Raw genomic sequence first — 25,476 nt, 5'->3', positions numbered from 1 at the left:
TAAAGACGCGTTGTAAGAATAAAGAGAAATGTCAAAATGTTCGCGGAGATGTGAAGAATGCGAGGGGTCGTGATTTTAGTATTCATCCCTTACGAGATACGTGCGCTCAATATATTATTTATATGCCATCCTCATTATAACAAAATCTGTTTTATTTGAAAATACATTTTTAATGCTTACATCACTATGTTCCAATTAGTGGTACGCGCGGCAATCTTATGACTAAGATAATTTGATAAGCAAATAATAATTACTATCTAACTAACTAACGAAAATGACACTTTATAAATTGTCGATATTTATTATTAATAATAATTATTACGTCCGCCTCCGTAGAAAAATGGTCAGCACGCTCGGCAAATAAATATGATATAAGTGATTTTTCACTATAATATTTATTCAATATTTCACTGGAATGATACCTGAAGTGGAGGGCTGATGACCTTTCCTTCATGTGTTAACGATCAAGATAACACTGCATTTATATTATGCAGTGCCCTAAGCACCATCTGGTGCGGATAAGGGTTAAAAAAAATTACAGCATGGTAGTACTTATGATATAACAAATATACTGCTTTTACGTGGTATTGATTTTTCAAATAGTCCTTTCAACCGTTTCCTCCCCAATATATCTGTGTCGAGTAAAATATCGAATGGGCTATTCTTAATTAATGTTCGGGATAAAAGGTTCTAGTCGATCACGCCAAGGATCAGGGCTGATGGAAAACGTAAGTCCGGTAATTATTAACAAAACTTCGCTTAGAGTAAAAACGTCTTATATTATTTATCGTACATTCTATTATCTCTTACTTCTTTGTGGAAATACTAGTACAAAGGAAATATTAAACATGATCGTAGTCTTGCATCTTGGGAAATCCTTTTTCTTTCGGAATGCGCCAATAATTATTTTTAAACACGATAGTAAAATGAGCAGTTGTATCAATACGTACCATGTTGATATCTTAAAATATATATGAAGAAAATATGGGTACTTACAGGTTGTATGTATGGCCTGTCATGGGGTAGTTCTTACACACGTGAAATATTTACCATTCTACCCATGATTGACAAACACAATAGTCAATTTTTAAAACTCAATCATAATCATATATCACAAATCACATGACGCTTTTTATTTGGGTTTACTAGAACCATCTATGGTATGTTTGAGAAAGCTTTTATTTAGTTGAGATCATTTTAATTAAATATGTGTAAGATCCTCATTGCAACCATACATACTTAAGACTGTAACTTTGTTTTGAATCACTATAAATATTTTATTATAACTTAATCATAATGTTTACCGGTTTCGAAGCTAACCGCTTTTTTATCAAGACTGATTTGATAAAGAAGCGGTTACCTTCGAACCCGGTAGACATTATAATTAAGTTATAATAAAACATTTATTATGATTTTAAAACAAAATTACGTTTTAATTATGAAATTAAAGTCATGAAATGTTTTTTGGAAACAAGACAATAGTAGATTTAACGAATAATGACTAACAATTTCTTGATAAGACCTGAGGCACTACTCATTTTCAAGCAAACTGCAAGCATCGGTATCGCTCAAAGAATGTAGAAAAAGTACACGTTACAAAAGGTTGCCTAATATGTATAAAAAAATAAGTACAAACGTACAAATATGCACGTGTAGAGAGAAGAGACCAATTTTATGATACATCGTAAATCCATTAATCGAAGCCTTTTAGAGTGACCACGAGAGAGTCAGACAAGAACATACGTCACAAGAAGCAAAAATGTCTCTTTAAAAATAAAAGACCTTACGGTTTCATTAAGAAAATATAAAAAAAAGGATACAACATCAAAATGTATGTCAAGGGACTTACTCGACAAAGTAAACAATGACAAAGATAACATAAAGAAAACACGTTAAAACAACATTTCAAAATATTTTCCAGCAATCATCATTGTGTTCTCCGACATAAGGCTTTAAGTTTAACAGCAAGTAACGCCTGAAATGTTGTTCGCTAAGATGCGGCACATTTGCAGGAACATTAAACGGAATGACGGCAATGAAAAAACGGAAAAAATCACCATTGTTTGTCGCGTTTCCGCCCTCCCTAGAGGTATCATTTTTCTATTTGACTCTCTCCCCGAATATTGATACAAATTTCATCTTTTCAGAACTTTGATGACACAAGGGAATGTTTCGTGTCAGGAATCAAACGCTTTTCTTTCAAGGTTTTATATTTGATATGCCTTATGAAAAGAAATAATAATAAAACCTATTTGAATAATTTTTTACCTAGAATAAATATTTTCGTCCGCCTGCGTGGTGTAATGGTCAGCGTGTTTAGCTACCGTGCTGGAAGTCCCGGGTTCGATTCCCAGGGAGGGAGGTGAAAATAAATATTAGTGATTTAACACTGTAATATTTATTTAATATTACCCTGGACTGGTTCCTGAAGCGCAAGAGTGATCACCTTGCCTTCATGTAAGTAATGATCAAGATAACACTGCTTCAATTTGATGCAGTGCCCTATGCACCATTAGGTGCGGATAAGGGTTATAATATAATAAAAATAAATATAATTAAACCAAACCACACGAATACAAAGTAAAGAGTATTATTTTTTTACATCTCAACATAGATGAAGAAGAATATGGAAGTCTGAGCATTTATGGGGCTTATGACCGGCATCTCACCAATAGATGTGTCTTGTGAAATTCTAGTGATTCAAGCACTTTGAATTTAAGCATATATAGTTAGAAGTTCCAAGAATTTGAGTAGTTGTCAATCATGGGTAGAATTGGTTAAGGTCACACGTGTGTAAATTGATCACTTAAACCAGCCTATGACGGTCGTAAGCCTCTTAAATGCCCTGACTTCATAATATAAATATATAATTTTTTATTGAATTGCCTGAATAACTCGGGTAATCCTCGTTCTAAGTCAAACTTTTTAGATTTTTAATACAAGCAAAAATTATAAATGAAATATCATTAAATTAAATGAAAATGTTTTTATCAAATGTACCTACATGAGGTGATGGTATTGTTTGATGATGAGTGAATACTTTGCTCTTCGAAAGTTGTACTTGCTTGCGTAAAGAACACCGTTTATAAATTTTAATTAAAAGTTGAGGAATTAAAAACTAACTTTATAGAATAATATCACTGAATTAAGTTGTCAATAATTCTTGCTACGCGAAGGTTTGGCTTTGAGTGCAGTTGGTCGAGTGGGCAGGTAAAAATGAGGGCGATTGATAGTGTGTAAGGGCTTTTATAGCCTCTGTTACGTCACAGTTGTCGCGTGGTCACTGTTGTAAACTTGACGGCTTGGTATGTCGCTCTCTATTTAGGGACCTACCTGAGTCACCGCAATGCATATATGTATACGTCATATGAACCCTGGAGGCTTGCACCTTTGACCTCGCGATTTAGAATAAAGATAAATAATGAAAAAAAATACATAAACTTACCACATCGATGAGTTGTGACAGCTTGAGTTTGATTTTGACGGTTAGGGCGTCCGTAACGTTAACAACAGGTCTAACCAACTTGTTGTAGTTACTGAGGAGGTCGTCATACAACCTCTTGGCATCTGGGTTACCGGAACATCCTGAAAAGAAAAAAAATTAATCGATTTGGAACACCACATTTAATTTAGTTTTATAAAAGTAATTTTATACAATGTTAGCGCTACTAATGTGGACAGTACACACACCAATGTAACAAGTTAACGCGCCTTCTTTTTAGATGGGAATTGCATTTATTATTTACCTCACTTCAAATACGAGGTTTATAGATCTAGAAGTGGATCTTCGTTTCTTCTCATCGTGTTGAGAACAAGATGGATAACCTAGTGTGGGCCAATCAGAAACATCTCAACATTTGCTCGTTGCTGGGAAGAAACCACGTTAAACTCTTTAGGAAAAGCCTGATGATTGTCGTAAACTAACCTTCTGTTCCACTAGAAGAGGGTTCGGTATTTTGTGTCCTACCTTGGTTTATTGTCCAATGTTCTTCAATTTTTTTATCATGAATGATACAATTTAACGCATCTTTCTCGGCCAACTCAAAAGTGAATGGATAATTTAAATTGAGTTATGTAGAATGAAAATATAATTGCTAAAATTGATTTCACTTAAAAAAAAATAAAAACATAATATTTAATTTACAACATTTTGAGTGTGTCCAAATACTTGTTCACAAAATCTGGATTATCTGCAATTACAGGAGTTATTTTCATATTATTTTACAATTATTTTAAAAAAGCTTCTTTACATCTCACCAATAGATGTCTCTAGTGAAGTGCTAGTGATTCAAGAACAAGGTTTCTAAATTGGTTCATATATACAGAACTTCCAAGAATTTGAGTAGTGTGGTTGTCAATAATGGGTAGAATTGGTGAATGTTACACGTGTGTAAAGTGATCACTTAAACCAGCCTATGACGGTCGTCAGCCCCGTAAATGCCCAGACTTCCATATTCTTCTTCATCTTTGATGAGATGTCAAAAAATAATTATATTTAATGTTTTTTAGTTTAGTATATTTTGTTGCCGAAATTGATTAATCTATAAAGGAACCTCTTTAGAAAGCAAAACTGTTTTATTGCTATCTAAAATAATTAATAATTAATAAATAATTGTTCTCGTCAGGACTTCGGGATGCGGATCTGACTTAGAAGGATGCAAAGGAGCTGGCTGCCAACAGAAAATCCTGCAGACAGTTTGTGGGCTCCATATGCTCCGCATAGGTAGTAGATATATTAGATGCAATTTTAAACATTAGTCTTGAGAATCTTTTTGTTATAATATTTCGAAGCTGACCTTTTTTATAAGCTTTAATTTTGGATGTAAAAAGCACTGCTGGCAATATCACTGGTTGCCTCTTATATGTATCATATAGAAACCTATCGACTCCACCTATTGCTAAAATAAAGCTTTTATAAATTATGAAACTCCTAAGATTTAAAGAGCATCAAATAATTAATGCTGAGGAAATTAAAGCCATAAATTTGAAGATAGTAGATAAGACCTGTAGGTTTCATCCTTTTTTGTAAAATCGGGTGAAAGTTTTAAGTCTGTGACCCTCTTTTCACAGATTCAAAATGACGCGCGTAATCTAATTGGGCCCATCTGATTAAATAAACGAGAAAAAACACGTTTTTAATCCAGAAAAATTTGGCCGAGTCAGTAGCTTTAAAAACCGTTAATTATCAACAATAATATTCACATAACTAACCATCACGCCGCTTTACCGCATGAGCAGGCAGAGGAAATAAGCCCGCCAATGTACTTATTTCTTTTCCGTACATAATGTTTAAATAAATAAATAAATAGAACGCCTCACCAATCGGTCTTCGCAAAAAATCTTTGCTTCTTTCACGTGCATGCATCTCCTCACACATATTTCAAACCCTTATCAGCACCCCAAAGATGCATAGGGCACTGCATCAAATAAACGCAGTGTTATCTTGATCGTTTACACATGAAGGAAAGGTGATCAGCCCTACACTTCAGGTAGCAGTGCAGGGTAATATGGTATAAATATTAGAGTGAAAAAATCACTTTTATTTAATTGACTCCCCTGGGAATCGAGCCTGGGACCTTCAGAACGGTAGCTGAGTGTGCTGACTATTACACTACGGAGGCGGCCTCACACATATACTCCGAATATTTTAATTCCTGACCTGACCATATTAATGTGTTTAAAAAATACTTGATCATGCCAAGTTTTCCTCGTTCTTCCTCTGCTTCTTTTATCAACCACATTCAGCTCATAAATTTGTTTTACTATTCATTATTCACTCATTCAATTCTCTTAAATTTTCTTAATTGAATCAATAACGCTGATCCCAGCCTTGCATTAATTTCTTATATCACTTTGGTTTGTATGTTTTTTGCTTTACGAATTTCTTAAATACATATGTACCTACTTCAAAGTTTTGAAAATACCTTAAAAAATAATACAAATCAATATGTGTACTAAAATTATTTTGGAAAATATTTTGGAAATTATTTTGAAAGTAGTTTTTATTAATAAAAAATACGTGAGTAATGCTTTTAGTATAATATTTTGTGTGCTTCAATTAAATTGGAAGATGATATACCATAAACGTAACAGTACAATACATATGATATAACATCATTTCAGACTTGATTAATATGATTGCACAGAATCTCGGAACTAATGCATGTTGTCATATATCGAGATTTCCCAGATAGTAATCCTAGCGGGTTAGGGAACTCCACTATAATTCACGATATCGCGGTAATATCATCCCCCAACACCGCAAATCCCTCGGCTACCCCCTCTCCGCCCCAGAAACCACCCTTCCACGTGACACGGAGATTCCCCGTCAGTCACTTCCGGCGCGATATCACCCGCCGCTGATAAACTCAACACTTCCGTTCATACTATCTACGAAATTGCTATTACGAACGTACGTGTGCACGTTTTATCTTGCTTTGGAACACTCGATAGTGGGAATACAACCACTAACGTGGAAAGGTTGGGGGTAAGGAAGATGAATGTCAGTTTTTTTATATAACAATTTTTTTTTATATATCGTAGTCATACAGGAGAAAGTGACCAAGTGCATTTGTTACAAAAACGTAATCACTGACTATTTGATATTTTACTAGTTTAATATTGCCCTGAAAAAATCCACAAGCGATTTTAAACTTAAAAGTATAATATATTGACTTCTTAAAAATGACTAACTGCATTGATATTTGTTTTCTTGCCAAGCAAAAGTGACTTAAATGGCCCTCCTGAACATTTTACATTTTGTTAGTTGGTCACTTTCTCCTGTATGACTACGATATATTGCGAACAAGTATTGGGACACACACAAAATCTTCTTTTCTTCCTGGCTTCATTGCAACTTATCGTCTTTGTAGACTGTTAAGGTCAGCTTTCTTCATCCTCAGGTTGTAGGTCCTTTTATCATATATGTACAATGTCAACTGCGTCATGCTTTCGAATCATGTCGTCTTTCTATAGCATCCATGATTTTTTTGGTTTTCCTCTAGATGTCTTTCGAAGAAAATTAAAATTTTACTTGACAGGCGCCGTGGCATAGTTGGGTAGACGCTCGTCTGCGTAACTGGTGTCGCGGGTTCGATTCCCGCCATTTTTTGTATTTGAAAAAAAATAAGTATTTGTGTTTATTTATTATTTCAAAAATACTTCAATTTCAAACTATGTATGTGAGCCTAAGCAGCTCATTATTAGAAATAATCTTCGTATCGAGAAACTCTGACTCAAGAGTCCGCGACACTAGCCACGGGACCAAAACCAGACACATTTACAAAATAAATCAAAGAAAGATTTATTTTCGATTTGTCTGGGAGTTTCTGTGTCATGTTTTTCATATTTACCTTCCCTATCCTTACTATCCTACCTGCAAACAAGCCTCTAAAAAATTATGCTTTGCGGATTATTATTTTAAAATAAAATTCAAATAAAAAAAATTAGCTTCATATACGGTGACTAGTGGTTAAATGAATGTATTGTTTTATAAAATAATGCATTATTTCTTAAGTACTTAGGCTGAGAATAACTAACATTTACATTTTACAAATAACTCCGAGTATTCCTTAAATTTAATCATTATTTATATGGAAAAGTTTTCCTTCGGATAATGTTTATTAATGAAATAGACGGTTCTTTGTCTCAAAAGTTTACATCAATTTAAAGTATTGTATAAAATATTATTCAAAAACAATTAACGTTTCCATATTTCCGAGTTATCAAAAATTTCTCCTGTAATGTAGGATTAGACTTAATATAACAAATTTAATTTGACAGCTCTTGGATATAATATCATTTCAATGTCGTTACTTTGATAGTCAGCCTAATTCAACAAAACATGAATTCATTTATTATTTTATACGAATTATATTCCTTTAGAGTGCTTTCTAAGAAAAAATAATAACAATACCTCATCTGTTGTGAAGAACATGATTTAATAAGTAATGGCTCTACTTTAGGTTGTATAAACCATTGAAATGTAATGAAATTTGTATAAATTTGGCTTTGTCAACAAAAATTTATTGTGATACTGAACAATGGTAAATGTCAAAATAAGTATCGAAAATATATCGAGGATTGCAATCCAGAGCGCAGAGTTTTCAGAATTTAAAGGGAAAAAGTTTATTCTAGACATTTCCACACATTTTTGGCATTTTTATTGTACTTTTGAAGAAGTTATTATTTATTAATTGTAAAGAATATACTTTTGGATATTGTTATGAATTTATCGGGTTATTTATATAATATATTTATTTTTTCACACAAATGTATATAGAATAACGAACGTTAATAAATAACAGTACCCTACACGTGAGATGCACTGGATTTTTGTCGTTTAGTTAAATACAAAATTTACATGCTTAGAATTTTATAAAATTATATTTTTTTTGTATATATACATACATTTTATCGTTATTTTTATATTTTTAATTTTAATGTGAATTCATAAATATTCATTATAAAATTTAAATTTCACGTGTAAAATACCAAATTGCGGAATTCAAGCTAAATTTTAATAATAAAAAATAGATTCTACCACAAAGCGACTGTCAATTAATAGAAAAAGTATTTAGTTGTGTCGTTTTAATTGTTTAAATAAGTGTAAATTAAAAGCTTGCAGTGGTGATTCGTCACAAAAACAGCGCTTTATAAACTGTCCAATAAATTAAGCAGGTAATGAAGTGCATCTGTTTAACTGTTGAATGAATAAGGAAGTATGCTTGAAAGGAAAGACCGACAGAGGCATCTCGCTGAGTTTCAGGGATATATGCTTGCCTGTTTGAGGTATATTCCTACTCCGAATTCTGTTTGTGTTGCTCGGTTTGATTCTCCTCTCATTAACCGAGATGCCTGTTTACAAAGTTAACAGTCTGATAGCGTAATTACTCTCGTGTCGTTCCGTTTGACGTCAACTCGCGTCTTCTCGCAACTTGGCAGCTGTTAATCTAGCATTTCAGGAAACTAACATTTGATTCAGATATTAAGATCGGGGTAATGGTTTATTTACCACAACCGTTTTACAACTCCAAAACCTAGTTTTTTTAAATACGTAAATTATTCTCAATGTCAATATTGTTTATTATATCAGACACTGGATTGTTCATCGATTGATTCGGAAGTCGCTTTATGATAATATCTATCCATTTTTAATGTAAAATTTAATTAATTAAATACCACTATTTCTTAAAATCTATCATGACACGTGTTTCTATGCACACCACAACACCGTTTACGGTATTTGAAAATGATGCGAAACGCATCGCAACACAAACATGTATACGGTGCTTGAAAATGATGCAAAATACATAAAAACACGTTTCACAATAGATTTTTTTTTTAAATAGTGGTACTAACCAAGTTAAACTTAAATAAATAAAAAACAGGATTTGTCAAAATTATAGGTGAAATATATACTTATCGTTATTTTTATATGAAAGAAAATAAGTCCAAAAAGTAAGCCCAGGGATGCTTAGACTTCCATCATCTTTCGTATAAAAAGATTGATAGATATTTCATTTCAAATCGAGACACCTATAATATAAATAATTCTGTTTTTTACAAAATATTGTACGATGCTGATGAAGTCGGTTTTTAATCCCTTAAATGAAAAACACTTTTAGGCACATAAGCCTTTCAATAATGTAATATAAATATAATATAAGGGACTTGCAAAGCATAAATGCAAGTATTACATGCGTGAAAACCTCCCTAAAACATTCAAGTAAAATCGTAAAATTTCCACATCGTGGTGACAAACTACAGAAAGGTAACATTAATCATATTGATTATTTGATCATTGATCTTACAAGACAGTGTATCATTGTACCTTAATTAATATGTGTGTATGTGTTTATTTGTAAAAGTCAGTCACAAGGTAAAAAGACATTCAACTAATCAGTGTTTCCCAATAAGTGGTACGCGATCTCCCAAGGGTACGTGAATTTACATCAAGAGGTACTCAAGGCGTACAATCTCTTAACGAAGACTCTTGACAGACTGAAGCTGACCAAAAAGCAACCACATTTTCAAAGTTTTCGAGCTTATCAGCAAGAAAAACGTGCACACTTATCACATTACAACTATATTTACATGTCAATGAGTGTTTTTTTTATTGTATCAGTTTTGTATGTATTTAAAAATAATGAAAAAAGTATAATCATAATATGTCATATGTCATTTTAGTTGTTTGTAAGCAAGAACCAAGATTATTGTAATTATGCAAGTGAAAATTGCGGAATCAATCATTTTTCAAACTTCTACATTAACAAAAGATAATTCAAATGTTGGTAAAAATATAGACTTCACTGATTTTCCATATTTAAAGATAAAAAGGTATAATTTTGTGGATTTTGTGGATTTTGTTTTCAAATACAAAATCGGAGTTTGGATTGATGCATTTCAAAATAAACTAGTTTTTTTTAACTGTGGAATCTACATCCGAGCTTTACAGTATTTATTTGTAAGCTAATTGCGTCACTATTGTCTACTAGATGAACGAATAAATCGTTCCAGATTGATCTTAATCCCTTATCGCAACACAAAATAACCTACGCGAGTTTGAAGCTTTTTTGAAGTGGTACGCGGGAAAAACCAATTAGGAAACACTGAGCTTTATCATAATTCAAGTCTGTTGAGTATGTTTGTAGTGTTATAATATTTCGTAAACTGTACCATCTATCATATTCCTCGTAAATTGAAAGTAGTCGCGTATAAGAATGTATGACGTATGACGTAGTAGTATATTTCATTGAAAATAAGAAAAAGTTGTTTGAACGTGGTTCATGATTTACAGGCTCGAATAACCTGCGCCTCTTCATTATTATTTTAGGGCCGAACATAAGGGAGGCAAGTTGAAATTGGAAAACTTACACATGTGTTATTATAACATGAATGTTGCCAATTCTACTTTGCCTTGCTGTAAAAGTTTCTGCCATGGAAACAGATGACCATAAATACATTTTGTAGGTGAATTTCTGGCATAGTCATAACTTTTGTTCGTTGATTTGTATTTTGAGTATGACACTCGACTCTTGTATACAGGATGTGTGAAAAATATAAGCCCCATGAATTTATTTTTATTAGATTTTTTAAAGTGTCCAAACAATATTTCTTCTTTCGTGGGTTACAATCTTTTATTTATTGTTTCGGCATCAACTTTGTGGTAAGACATGTTACAATGATTGAGGAAACACTTGTTTTTATACCACTTGAGTTTTATTAAAGACTACTAGTTTCGGAAGCTAAACTTCCATCAATCTTTACGATCTTTGTGATGATTGGTTTGCTTCTTTCATGGTCAGAGTTCTCCCGGTTCTTTCTCCCACTCATCTGTTCAACCATTTTTTTTTAATTTTTGATTTGTTCAAAAATAACCCCTAGTTGAAAAGTTGAAAGCATTATTACCCTACAAAGCAGAGAAACAAAAATGACAGTATTTTTTAATATTAAAAAATATAAAATATTTTGAATAATACTCCAATTTTTATTTATTTTTTTACCAAAGCTACTTAACCCTTATCCGCATCCAATAGTGCACAAGGTACTGCATAAAATTGATGGAATGGAGACTTGATCGTTCATCATTTGAAAGCAAAGTGGTCAGTCCTGCGCTTCAGTATTAAATAAATATTATTGTGAAAATACACTTATATTTATTTTGACCTTCCTGAGAATCGAACCCGAGACCTCCAACATAGTAGACAAATGTGCTAACCATTTGGCTAACCAATGTGCTCTATGGAGGCAGATATTTTTTATAGATAAAATTTATCCATTTTCCTTTAGATTTATTACCATATAATTTGAGCAAGGTGAGATTAAAGAATGTTTTAAATTGTATTAGGAAGAAGTACAAAGTTGATATAATATACAGTGGTTCAATCACCGATGAACGTAGGTACTGCAATAGAGATCAGCTTCTCTTGTTAATCTTCATTCAACTGGATTGCATCCAATATGAATCAAACAGATACACAGTTTCCATATTTCCTGGAGTCAATTAAACTCAAATTGGATGTGTTGTACAAGCATCCCTTGAAACAGGACAGCGGCCAGCTCAATCAGGACTTCCCGGTGAACTTGCTGCAGCTGGATCCGTACATTGTTTAGTGAAGGTACATCTCTGGAGGATGCCTTGCATAATATTCTGTTAATTATTGAAAGCTAAAGTTGAAGCGGATTTCACATCCGTACCGGAACTCCCCTGACGCACTCTTGATGTATGTATAACAAAGGCTCTTTTGTGTGAGTGAACATTTTGTTGGAATGTTTTTCCGAAAGCGATAAAAACTTACGAATGACCTCGTTTTAAGATCGAAAAAAAAAACTTTGCGGTTTTCTCAAGTGATTCCTTAAATATATTACGTATTTAATCAATATGTATACAACACAATACATTTCTGAACAAAAAATAAATAATTTCGTATGGTATTATATATTTTCTTCCTTATATTTTAACGTTTTTGTTTTTATAATTAAAATGTAACTTTGTTTTAAAATCACTATAAATATTTTATTATAACATAATTATAACGTCTACCGGTTTCGAAGCTAACCGCTTCTTTATCGAGACTGATTTATACTTATATTAATTAATACTATTATTTACAACATTTTGAGTGTGTCCAAATACTTGTTCACAAAATCTGGATAATCTCCAATTATAGGAGTTATATTCTTTTTTTTTTTACTTCCATATTCTTCTTCACCTTTGATGAGATGTCAAAAAATAAAAATAAAATAATAATATGAATACCAGTAGGTCTTGATAAAAAAGCGGTTAGCTTCGAAACTGGTAGACATTATAATTATGTTATAATAAAATATTTATAGTGATTTTAAAACAAAGTTACATTTTAATTATAAAATGGAAAATCACAAAGTTAGTGCTTCAAATGCAAATTATATTTTTGTTTATGTTTCTTAATTTACGTTTCTTCGCTAGTTTTACTAATTTTTTACACTTTATATTATTTTGTTCACCTATTTTTGTGGAAAAATAATACAAGGTTTATTAATATATAAATGAATTCGTTCACGTATAAAGAAAGAGTTAATCCGTCAGCATTGCATATATACAAGGTTAAAAATCAAAGCTATATGGATCTCCAATACTAGGCAGAATGGTAATCGTTGTATAAGAGTATAAAATGATCACTTAACTCTGCAAAATGCACTTAACTCTGAGCCCTGGTATCCTCTTCCATCTTCCTTCATGTAAAAAACGATAAATGTCTCATATGAAGTTGAGATACCTATAATATTGATATATCATCCAAAGGATGAAAAATCTAGTGTGATGAATAAATAATAATAAAATGTGGTTAGATTATGGTTTGATGGCCTGATGTTATGTTAGGCAATGTGCGTTCTTGCTATCATCCAGCGAGTGTTTTTGCCTAGAATTTTCACTCATGAATTACATGAAATTATAGTAACTTTAAACATAAAGAGTAAATCCACTCACGAGTAGGCGTAAGCTATGAAACTTAAAAAGTTGAATCCTGAGTAGTAGAAAAATCTAGTGTCTGATGAATAAATAATAATAAAATGTGGATAGATTATAGTCTGATGGCCTGATGTTATGTTAGGTAATGTGCGTTCTTATCTGTAGGGTGAAAAATCTAGTGTCTGATGAATGAATTGTGAATAGATTATGGTTAGACGGCTTGATGTTATGTTAGATAATGTATGTTTCTGCTGGAACTAAATTCTAGGATTTTTATTTTCAAGCTTATAGTAATACCTTAGATATCCACTATTTCTATCGATTTATAATATCATGCATAGGGTGAAAAATCTAGTGTCTGAATAAATTGTGAAAATATCATGGTAAGAACGCCTAAGAAATGGTAAGAGTTTCTGCTTAATAAAAAAGCTTCTTTACATCTCACCAATAGATGTCTCTAGTGAAGTTCTAGTGATTCAAGAACAAAGTTTCTAAATTGGTTCATATATATAGAACTTCCAAGAATTTGAGTAGATTGGTTGTCAATAATGGGTAGAATTGGTGAATGTTACACGTCTGTAAAGTGATCACTTAAACCAGCCTATGACGGTCGTCAGCCCCGTAAATGCCCAGACTTCCATATTCTTCTTCATCTTTGATGAGATGTCAAAAATAATATGTAAGAACGCCTCATGTTATGTTAGGTAATGTGTGTTCATGCTAGGATTTTTATTGTCAACCTTGTAACATCATCTTGGATGTCCACCATTTCGATTGATATATAATATTACCCGTTGTGTGAAAAATCTAGTGTCTGATGAATAAATTTTGAATAGATTATGGTAAGATGGTCTGATGTTATATTAAATAATGTACCACATGTTCCTGCTGGAACTAAATGCTAGGATTTTTATTGTCAAGCTATAGTAATATCTTGGATGTCTACTATTTCTATTTTTAATTTTTTTTTTTTTTTTTTTTTTTTTTTTTTTGTATAAATCACAATTTTTAACATATATTAAAAATAAAAATAAAAAGTTATTTTGCAGAGACCCACCAAGCCACCTTGTGTGTCTTGTCGGTGGAGTTCTTTTTGCATACATTTTTTTATTGTTTTTTAACCATTTTAACCTAATATATACACACAAAAAAAGGAGAAAAATTACCAATATAATCTTTTTTACAATGTTCATAAAATTAACTCTTGATCATTTACCCATTCCTTTATTTTGCCTTTGTTCCATCTTTTATTTTGACCTCTAACATCCGTCGGCAACAAATTAAAAATGTTCGGAACGATATATTGCAGTGTTCGACTTCCATATTTATTGTTGATTCTTGGGACTATCAGACCTTCGTTTTGTGTAAATCGTGTATCATGGTTGTGTACTAGAAGATTTCGATATTTTTGTCTAGTTTGTTGCTCAACGATGATACTCATCCACAATATTCCACGTACCGGCAGTAATTTTAAATGTTTATGTAACAAGATTGGATTGTCCCTTTGATTATATATATGACTGGGTACAATTGATATATAATATCATCCATAAGTTTAAAAATCTAGTGTCTGATGAATTACTTGTAGAAATATTATGGTAAGATCGCCTCATGTTATGTTAGGTAAAGTGTTCTCCTGCTAGAATTAGATGCTAGGATTTTCATTGTCAACCTTGTAACATCATCTTCGTCCACCTTTTGTACGGACCACATTGTTACTCCTGAAGTGAGCACTACGAACAAGATACTGTTTTCATTCACACTTTCTTTTATCTTCCAGAGCGTCGGTATTGGAAAAGTATTCCAGGGTCGGCTATACGATAGGTACCTGATTGTTACCGAACCCGGCTGCATTTACCGCATTGAAAGTGTGGAGAGCTCTTCCCATGTTTACTGTTCTAGTATCCCTCTGGCAAGGAACTTTTCCCTATTATGCGGCTGAATAAAGCTAACGCGATCGGTTCATTTAATGATTTATAGAGATATAATATATGGCGAGCATTGATAAATATTTTGTCGATGTCTGTACCACCAACTTACTCCTGACACCTCTGAAATTCATTCTCTCAGACAAAGGAGTGGCAAAGCAGTATTTACAACATTTTGTCATACTAATACAAATACTTGTTCACAAATCTGGATTATCTACAATTATAGCAATATTTTTTATATTATTTTTTGACATCTCATCAAAGAAAAAGAAGAATATGGAAGTCTGGGCATTTACGGGGCTGACGACCGTCATAGGCTGGTTTAAGTGATCACTTTACACATACACTTTATGTAAAGTGATCACTTAAACCAGCCTATGACGGTCGTCAGCCCCGTAAACGCCCAGACTTCCATATTCTTCTTCATCTTTGATGAGATGTCAAAAAATAATATGCAAAGCCTTATAATGATAGACATTCGAATGGTGATATAAGGAAAGAATGTGAGGCTAAAATAAGCTTTATCGATCAAATTAAGAAATGTGTTTTGAGATTATTTGGGCATGTGAATCCAATGAGTGAAAAAAGAACAGTAAAACAAATTTATAAGGCGAATGCATATGAAAATTGATACTGAGAATGACTGAAGAAAACTTGGTATGAAGACGGTTGTGTAGCAAAACGTTATATGATACATAGATATTCTAATAGTTATATAAGGAAAGTATGTAAGGCTGAGAAAAATATCATCGATAAATTTAAAAACTAAATGCTGAGATGGCTTGGGCATGTGGAATGAATGAATGAACAGATAAAAGTGAACCAAATTTATACGGTGAATGAAGTTGGTAATAGGAGCAGAGGAAGAACGGGGAAAACTTAGCATGATCAAATATTTCAAATATGTACTTGTAAGTTGTCAGGCCAGGAGTTGGAATAATCGGCGTATATGCATGAATATTCATTTCATTCAAACCCTTATCCGCACCCCAATGGTGCATAGAGCACTGCATTATAAAAACGCAATGTTATTTTGATCGTTAACGCACGAAGGAAAGTTGATCAGCCCTCCGCTTCAGGTACCAGTCCAGGGTAATATTGAATAAATATTATAAGTGAAAAAATCACTTATATTTATTAGACCCCCGCTAGGAATCGAACCCGGGACCTTCAGAACGGTAACCGAGCGTGCTGACCATTACACTACGGAGGCGGACATGCATGAATATAGAAGAGGCAAAGATAGTTTGCGAATAGTGAAATAAGGAAGGAATGCAAAGCTGAGATAAGCATTATCGATAAAATTAAGAAAGGTGTGTTGAGATGGTTTGGACATGTAGAACGAACGAATGAGGTCCTTTTAGGGCCGTGTGCTCAGCTGGTCCGTTACACTACCTAAGTATCTAATGTATGAAAGTGAAACATGGAGTTGGTTCTAAAAAAGGATGAAAGTAAACGGAATGCAGTCGAAATGCAATCTCTCAGACGAATGTGCGGCAAAACGATGTATGATAGATGTTCGAATGGTGAAACAAGGGAGGAATGCAAGCTGAGATAAGCATTATCGATAAAACTAAGAAAGGTGTGTTGAGATGGTTTGGAGTGAGGAAAGAACGGTAAAACAAATTTATTAGGCGAATGTAAGTGGAAAAAGGAGCAGAGGAAGACCGAGAAAAACATGGCACGATCAGGTATGCCAAATACTTGAAAGGTTAGGAGTTGTAACAATCGGCGGGTATGTATGAGAAGATGCACGAACGTGGAAGAGGCGAAGAATGTTTGCAAAGACAGAGTGGTGTGGCGTTCTATTCTCTCTGCCTACCCCTGCGGGGAAGCGGCATGATGGTTAGTTAGTTAGTTTTTTTTTAAGATAGTTTGCATAGACAGATTGTTCTAACGTTTTTTTCTCCCTGCCTACCCCTGCAGAGATGCGTCGTGATGGTTAGAAAGTTAGTTAGTTGGTTAAGACTAAAGGGGTGGATGGATTTAATCATATTACCTGATGCAAGAATAAGCAGGAACCACATTATACTGAGAAGGCTTTTCATCCTTGCATTGTGATGTCACGACCTCACAACTTCCATTTTGATATGGTTCTGTACGGAGGATCGCCAACCTGAGAAGAAAAAAAAATATGTATTAATCATTTTAAAAAAATCTTAATTTAATCTCTTCAAACCTAAATTAAAAACAATGTTTTTTTGTCAATCACAGCATCAGAAATTTTACCGGTGAATATTTGGCCAATATTTAATTTATAATATAAAAATTTTGCTGAATACGAGAAATGAAAGCCTGGGTATTTACAGAGCTTACGTCCTGTCAAAGACTGGTTTTAAAGATAACTTTATATTTGGATAGCATTCACCATTCTAGCCATCATTGACACCAACACTACTCAAATTTCGGAAGTTGGATATAACCTTTGATTGATACCTTCTTTCACATGTGAGCTCTAGGTGCCTTCTATGGTTAAGTTGAGTAAGTTTATTTTTCTTAAAATATTTTGCTCATGCTACTTCTTCGGATTACCTATATTGACACAATTATTTGCTCACAAATTTTTGTTTCACTAAGGACTAAAATATTGTGTATAAAATAAGATACGAAATAGAGTAAGTATAGTTGGTTTTACCAAGAAACGTATTTATTAAGTACATGAATGTAGATTAAAACATCTAAAGAAAGTGCCCTATGCACCATTAGGTGCTGATAAGGGTAATAAGTAAAGAAAGTATACAAACATGCATAGAACGTGAAATTACTATATAAATTGTTCATATGTTGTGTATACGTATGTTGTGTAAATAGTTTAGACCTTAACTAATAATTTGATTTTTTTTTAACTTATTGGATTGTCAATATAACTTATGATATATAACTCAAATACCAATCACATCAAAGAAAAATATATGATCTTATATCACGACTGATTATATACGTAAATTCAAGTCCGTCGTGTAAAATTGAGAAGCGCTTTCAAAGAATCAAATTAGTAAGAATATTTAATATAAACATCCCTAAAAGCAAAAAGTTTAATGCTTTATATCGTCAACGAGACAAATCTAAGAAAACGAGTTGTAAACACAATTCAACTAGAAATTTCTAGCATGTTTCTTACATAAATCAAATTAGAACAATTTCATTCAAAGCTGCCTGAAAATGAAAAGTAAGGCACCTGTAATAATGTCGGTAATTTGTGACAAATGGAAGCGCAGTATTCAATTTGGAAGCAAACTGTATAATAAATACTAATATAATGTATTTGATAAGAGAATAACACACTTCCAATACACAAAAAAGTAATGGAAGAAGCATTTGATATAAAAAAAATCATACAATATATATATTTTTTTAAAAAACCTAACAGGGATTTATACGTTTTTTACAAAAATAAGTAAAATACAGTCTATTTATTGATTTGGCGTTTAATTTGTAGAGCTCCATTTTAATTTATGTATTAATTATAAATCAAACACAGATTTTTTGAGTCTACTAAGTTGTATTTTATTAACGAAAACACATAAAAATTATATTGTGACAATTGTTTCGCCTTGTTAGGACATTATCAAACGAATGTTTTTTATTCGTTTGACGAAAATACAGTCTACTTGGAGACCACGAAAGTAAAATTAAGAAAAAATTATTGTTTCTGAAAAAGCATTAATTAATAAATTATTTACCTACAACATTTTAAGTGTGTCCAAATACTTGTTCACAAATCTGTGTTATCTCCAATTAGAAGTTATTTTTACTATTTTTGACATCTTAACATAGATGAAGAAAAACATAGAAGTCTTGAGTATTTACAGGGCTTACGACCGTCATAGGCTGTAAGTTATTTAACCAGTCTATGGCGGTCGTAAGTCCCGTAAACGCCTAGACTTCTATATTTTTCTTTATCCATGTTGAGATGTCAACAAAATAATGTTGAAAACAACTTCTAATTGGAGATAATCCAGATTTGTGAACAAGTATTTGGACACACTTAAAATTTTGTTAATGATTTTAATAATTGTTAACTATAATAGGTTCTTAAATGCTTAGTTTATCGTGATACGTATTTGTATCGAAAGTAATTTATCCCATATCCTTTGAGATTACAATCAGCAGAAATTAGTTCCTTCGGATTTAACATCTGGATAATGGAATCGTAAATGTTTTATGATCAAGATGAATACTTTAGTATCTTCAATTTGGTAATATGGCGTCAAGTATTACGTAACCCTTTGAAGACCTAATTACAAAAATATTCCGTATTTCCAACAATGAATTTAACTCACAATAGCCATGTATTTGTCGTCTCAATTTAGCTCCGTCTTTGTGTAGCCTCGGAACTCAGATATACGAATACAATAGCTTTTGATCTCAAAGTTAGAAAAACCTTTCATTCCCTTTAGCTTTGCATTGTTATCTTACTCGAATGGCACTTTTTATTATCAGGACTAATCTTGTGAAATGGTTTATACAGGACTTACATGTATGCATCAATTTGGTCCTTTCTCTCGTCAGGAATAATCCTCGATAAAAAAGCTAAATTGAAATATCTTACGTGAATAGGTTGTTATTTCTTATCATATCCAAGATATTGTGAAAAAGTTGAAATATATTTTTTAAAGGAATATCCCGCAAAATCTCTACTTTTAGAGGCCTGTCTGCAGGTAGGATAGTAAGAATAGGGAAGGTTAATGTGAAACATACATCACAAACACTCTGACTAACGGAAAATAAATCTTGAATTCATTTTGCACTTGGCGGGAATCGATCCCGCGACGTCAGTTTCGCAGTCGAGTGTCTACCCAACTACGCAACGGCGCCTTTCATAAATGTCAATAAAGTCATATTACTAACATATTCTATCACGCTGTTTCCCTGGAGAGGTAGGCAGAGAGTATAGAACGCCACGTCTGTCCTGACATACACTCCTAGCTTCCTTCACATCTATACATCTAGTCATACATGCCCCTCGTTTACGTAGGCTTTTGACAAGACCAGAGTTTAGATTCTGATTGATCTGGTCGTGATTTTTTGTCCGTCCTCGTTATGTTCTCTCGCTCACATTTGCCAAATGTACTTTCTTAGTTATTCTCTCGTTATCCATTTGTTCCACATGTCCAAACCAAAAAAACTGACTAACCATCACGCCGCTTCACCGCAGGGGTAGGCAGAGAGAATAGAATTCATGGAATACTATCTTGTTGTTTGACGAAATGCATTTTAGAAAAATCTAATTTTCTCTTTCAAAATAAAATGACTATTTGAACAGTTTTCTTATCCTATCGTTTGTTCTCGGACTGTACTAGTAGAACGACCATATTTTAAGATGCTATCAGCGCGTGCAATGAGTCGCTATTTGTCTGCGTGACGGAAGGCATTACTCTTTAGACGTTCATACGGGATAATGTTAAATTTACCATATTTGGCAGAGAAATTTCGACCTTATACACGGTATTTTGAATGTACCTAACTAACAGATTTACTTTTATTATTACCTTCAAACGCCGCCCTTATATATGTAGGAATATATTCAAACGCAAAAATATATTTAGTCAATGATAAATTGACATAGGACGACAAAAGAGCACATCAATTCTACCTTTGTATTTCACAAGTAAAAAAGGATAAAAAATAGAAAAAAGACGCAGAATATGGATAATTTATTAGGCCGTTTTAACAGCAACGAAAAAACCACGTCAAAAGAACCTAATTCCTAATACAAATAAGTCTCTTAAGTTTTTTTTATCAATAAAGTAAACCATGGTATACATATAAAAGATACCAAGCAGTTTTATATCTTAAATGCTTTAAATAACCTGTCAAAAATCTAATTAAATGATTTTCTAACTTACATAAAATCTAACTTTTTGGTGATGCGACAATCACATTGTGGTAATAACTATCCATTTTATTTAAATTACACTTGATACATATTACTGTTTCTTAATATCCATCATAAGAAGTATTTCGATTCATCCAGCATCATTATCAAACGTTTGAACATGATGCTGAATGCGTCGAAACACGTTTTACTAAGTATGTGTTTTAAGAAATAATAGTATTTACCAACTATTTAATTTCACAATAAAAACTAATAACAAATATAAGTTGATAGTAACACCAACAATTTTAAATATAAGATAACGAAAATTCAAGATTTTTCCAAAGTAAATAATACAAACAATATGAAATTGCATGAAAAGGTTCCTATATTTTTAATTTAATCGAGATATCTGAGAAGTGTCACGACTATAACTAATCAAATATAAAATATATATTATTAGATTAAAACCAATATTTTTAGCTTTTCCACTTTATTTTTATTTAACCAGCGACCAGACTGGTCTGATGATGTCGGTAACGACGAAACCCGGTCGCTGGTCAAATAAAAATAAAGTAGAAAAGCTAAAAATATTGGTTTTAATCTAATAATATATTAAAAATGCAATTCCATCAGGAAGTGTCAGTGAATAATATAAATCTATTAAATATAAATATTATTGTAGTGCTAAGAATTTTGTTTCTAACGGAATATTAGAAATAATATTTTTTAACATCTTTTATTATCTCCCCTTTTAAAATTTAAAAATATATCTTCTATTTTAAACTTCTAACTTTTGTGAAGAAAAAAAAACGTGAAGTAAAAAGGAGAAGGATGTCATGGCTGAAGGACATCTGAAACTGAATGGGTCACAGGATGGAGCAGCTCTGCTAAACTGCTTGAGACAAGGATCAGTATATTCATAATGGACCACAAAGCCTGTGCCTTCAGTGGATACTTCCCTTTTAATTTCAACGTCACCTATTGACAAAGGCGAACTTCCTCACTCTACATCCGCTGTTAAATTACTTTTGTTTCGTTTAATACATTTCAAAAATAGTTACCCGACCAGAAATTGAATAAAGTTTTAAAGATAGCCACGTAGAAATGAATAATTAATTATTTTAATGCGGGTGCTCGTGTACTGAGAACCAAACTTGTAAATTTGCACAAACTTTGTGAAACTTTTACTATTTCCCTCGTAAAAACTTTTTACAGACATTTATCTTTCTTCCGTATTTTTTTTTACATTTCCATATAAAATTATCTTTACTGATAACGGTTTGAAGGTCAATTCTCTCAAAGTCGTATAAAATAATTGGTTAATTAAATTACGAAGTCAGTCTCTGACCATCCATCCTTAACAAAATTAAGGACTACGAGAAGATTAAATATGTATGGAGAAAGAAAAAAAAACATAAAAAGTGTTAAACAACATTTTCGTTAACATCTTCAAATAGGTACTTATCTCGTAGTGATCAGATAATTTAAAACAACAGAAAAATAACAGGAAGTACTGATTAAATATCTTCCCCTTAGGCGTGTTATTTGGGAAATTTTTTATTTGTCTTGTTAAAAACATTACAAATAAAATAACAAAAAACAACAAGGTTTATATTAATATATTAAACAAAAGGGAAAATACAAAACCAGATTCCTTTAATATTTACAGAGAGATTTAGACTACTTTTCTAACCTCCTCTACGCAGAAATGAGAAAATTATTAAACCTTATCCAACTCGGTTGAGTAACGGTTGGTGTATTTGGTCACCATGTTTGAGGTCCCGAGTTCGATTCCCAGGGTAGTCAAAACAATATAAAAGTGAGTTTTCACGTGATATCAATTTAATATTGGCTTTGACCTAGGGCCACAAATGATATTGACTTGATATATAGTACAAATAATGAATTTATAAATTTTTAATTTGAGTTTTACTTTTTTTCTAAAAATCTGTTGTGACACGTGTTTCGATGCATTCCCCATTATTTTCAAACATCGTACGGCATTTGGTAATTATGCGGAATGCATCGAAATACGTGTCACAACAGACGTAAAGAAATAGTGGCATGTACCAAGTAAAACTTAAATTAAAATGAATAAATATTACCAAAAATTGACAGCCGAATCTATTAATGAAATTAAAAATTATCTAAAATATTATTCATGAAACTAATCAATGATATTTAAGTTAGGAAAGTCTGGAAAATATGATTTTTTTTCTCAACATTTTGGATGTGTTGATAAAACTTATTTGAAAAAAGAAAACTTTTTTGGTGTACAAAAAAGATTCAACTGAAATTGTACAATAATATCGTTGAATTAATCGGCCATGAGTAAAATGTAAAATTCTAAATATTCATTTGAAAAACGTTTAATTTTAAGGGAGGATTTTACATTACATTGCGGAGAAACACATAAAAGAAACTCGTCTCTAACGATGCTTTTCAAAATAGTATGCACACCACATTAACTGCAATCAATCATATTACATATATGTACTACATTCTAAGAATGAAAATACTTGGCTTTGCCAAAAAAATATAATAATTGCTAATATTTAAAAAAAATCATTTGAACATATCGCTCACTCCTTTCAAGAACGTCATAAATCAAAAAACTTTTCATGATTTTTCAGGAGATCGTTTTTAGTGTTTAAAAATAAAATAAAATGTATTAAAATTAAATATCAAGCCACTTATTGAATTTTTACTGTGCAACAGATCTTTTAAGGTAAAATCTGCATGTTTTTTCTCCATTTGAAAAATATAGAGTTCATTAAAAAAAAAAAAAACAATACCTTTTCTTCAAAATGCAAAAACAACACTTTCTGCCCTGTTGCGCGTAAAAATTAAGTTAAAAATATGCCGCTTTTGCTGGGATCTAGTACATTTTCTGGGCATTCCGAAAACATGCACAACTGAAAATTGACGATTTTTGATATATGACGTTGTTGAAAGGAGTGAGCGATACACGGCTTTGCCAAAAAATATTATAATTCCTAATATTTTTAAAAAATCATTTGAACATATACCAGGAGAATTTAACATACATACCTACTAGGTTATTCAAAAATACTTTGTAAAATATTTATACTAAGTAACTAACCATCAGGCTGTATATCTGCAGGGGTAGGCAGAGAGAATGAAACACTGCACTAATCTGTCTTTACAAACAATCTTTTCATCTATCACATTCATTTATCTCCTGATACATACCCGCTGATTATACTGACTCCTCACCGGACCACATTCAAGTATTTGAAATACTTGATCATCTTCAGTTTACTTCGATCTTTTTCTGCTTCTATTTCCAACTACATTTGCCTCATGTATATGTTTTACTATTCTTTCTTCACACATTCGATTCACATGCCAAAACCATATCTCAACATACCTTATACTATCTAAAAAAAATAGAGAAATTGAATCTCAAAATTTGAATTCATGTGAACGAACGCTGAAGTAGAAACAAGTTTATTTTTTGGAAAAAAAATATTATTGTGAATACTATACCTTTTTTTTTTAAACCACACCATCGAAATGTTTCCGTTAAGGCATATAATAAAATAGGTCAAGGTTTTTGGGAGATTCTCCTATTGTTGGTTGTATGATTAATGGTCATCAGAGAAAAATGAATACATGCTCGATCAAAGATCCTTTAGAGAAGTTATTTCAATATATGTTGGTGTTGGAAGCAAACGCGGCAGTCTTTGAATAGATCGTTTTTAAACTATTTCATTTCCCTTGGAAGTTATACTTATAAGCCAACATCGAAAAAGTACGCTCAGAAAGCTATTAGAAATAGAAGCGATGTTGAACTTACAAAAAAGATATGCGTATATTTGTGTTATAATATGTGCAATGTAATGCTTAATGAAATAGACATCAATAATGTTTCTTTTAATACGTTTAAGAGAAATATTGTTGATGTCTGTTTGACTAGTTGATAAAGAAAATTTCTATTATTTGATAAAAACATGTAATGTAAGTTTATTATATAGTTATACTTTTATGTACTTGACTTAATTTTATTATATTATGTTATTTTTGTTAAATATTCTGTTGGTTTTCCCATAACAAAAAATAAAAATAAAATAAATAAATTTATACAAAGATTTTAATATTAGTTTTAAATTACTCTCGTAACTATAATTTAAAAAAACACCAAAACCTACCACATTTATTTCTTACCTACTACTACTACCATCACCCCGTTTCTCTGCAAAGATAGGCAGAGAGAATGGAACGCCACCCTCGTCTGTCCTGACATACAC

The 25,476-nt window shown here is 32.0% G+C and overlaps 1 protein-coding gene across 1 annotated transcript in view; it reads right to left on the bottom strand.

The window, feature by feature from the left end:
- Positions 1 to 25,476, bottom strand: part of LOC148303568 (acetylcholine receptor subunit alpha-like) — a 207,421-nt gene that overhangs the window by 115,721 nt on the left and 66,224 nt on the right. Inside the window, exons 2-3 of the mRNA XM_088269754.1 lie at positions 17,384 to 17,500; positions 3,446 to 3,585 (exon numbers count right to left, since the gene is read on the bottom strand). Of these exons, the coding sequence (XP_088125880.1) occupies positions 3,446 to 3,585; positions 17,384 to 17,432 (189 nt within the window). The 5' untranslated portion in view covers positions 17,433 to 17,500. The remainder of the gene's footprint in view (positions 1 to 3,445; positions 3,586 to 17,383; positions 17,501 to 25,476) is intronic.

The sequence above is a fragment of the Brachycentrus maculatus genome, unplaced genomic scaffold, assembly GCF_059751285.1.
Source record: "Brachycentrus maculatus isolate JH-2025_06_01 unplaced genomic scaffold, ASM5975128v1 h1tg000362l, whole genome shotgun sequence".
NCBI lineage: Eukaryota > Metazoa > Arthropoda > Insecta > Trichoptera > Brachycentridae > Brachycentrus > Brachycentrus maculatus.
Note: the sequence above shows the minus strand (reverse complement) of the source record. Positions and strands in the feature narration are given on the sequence as shown.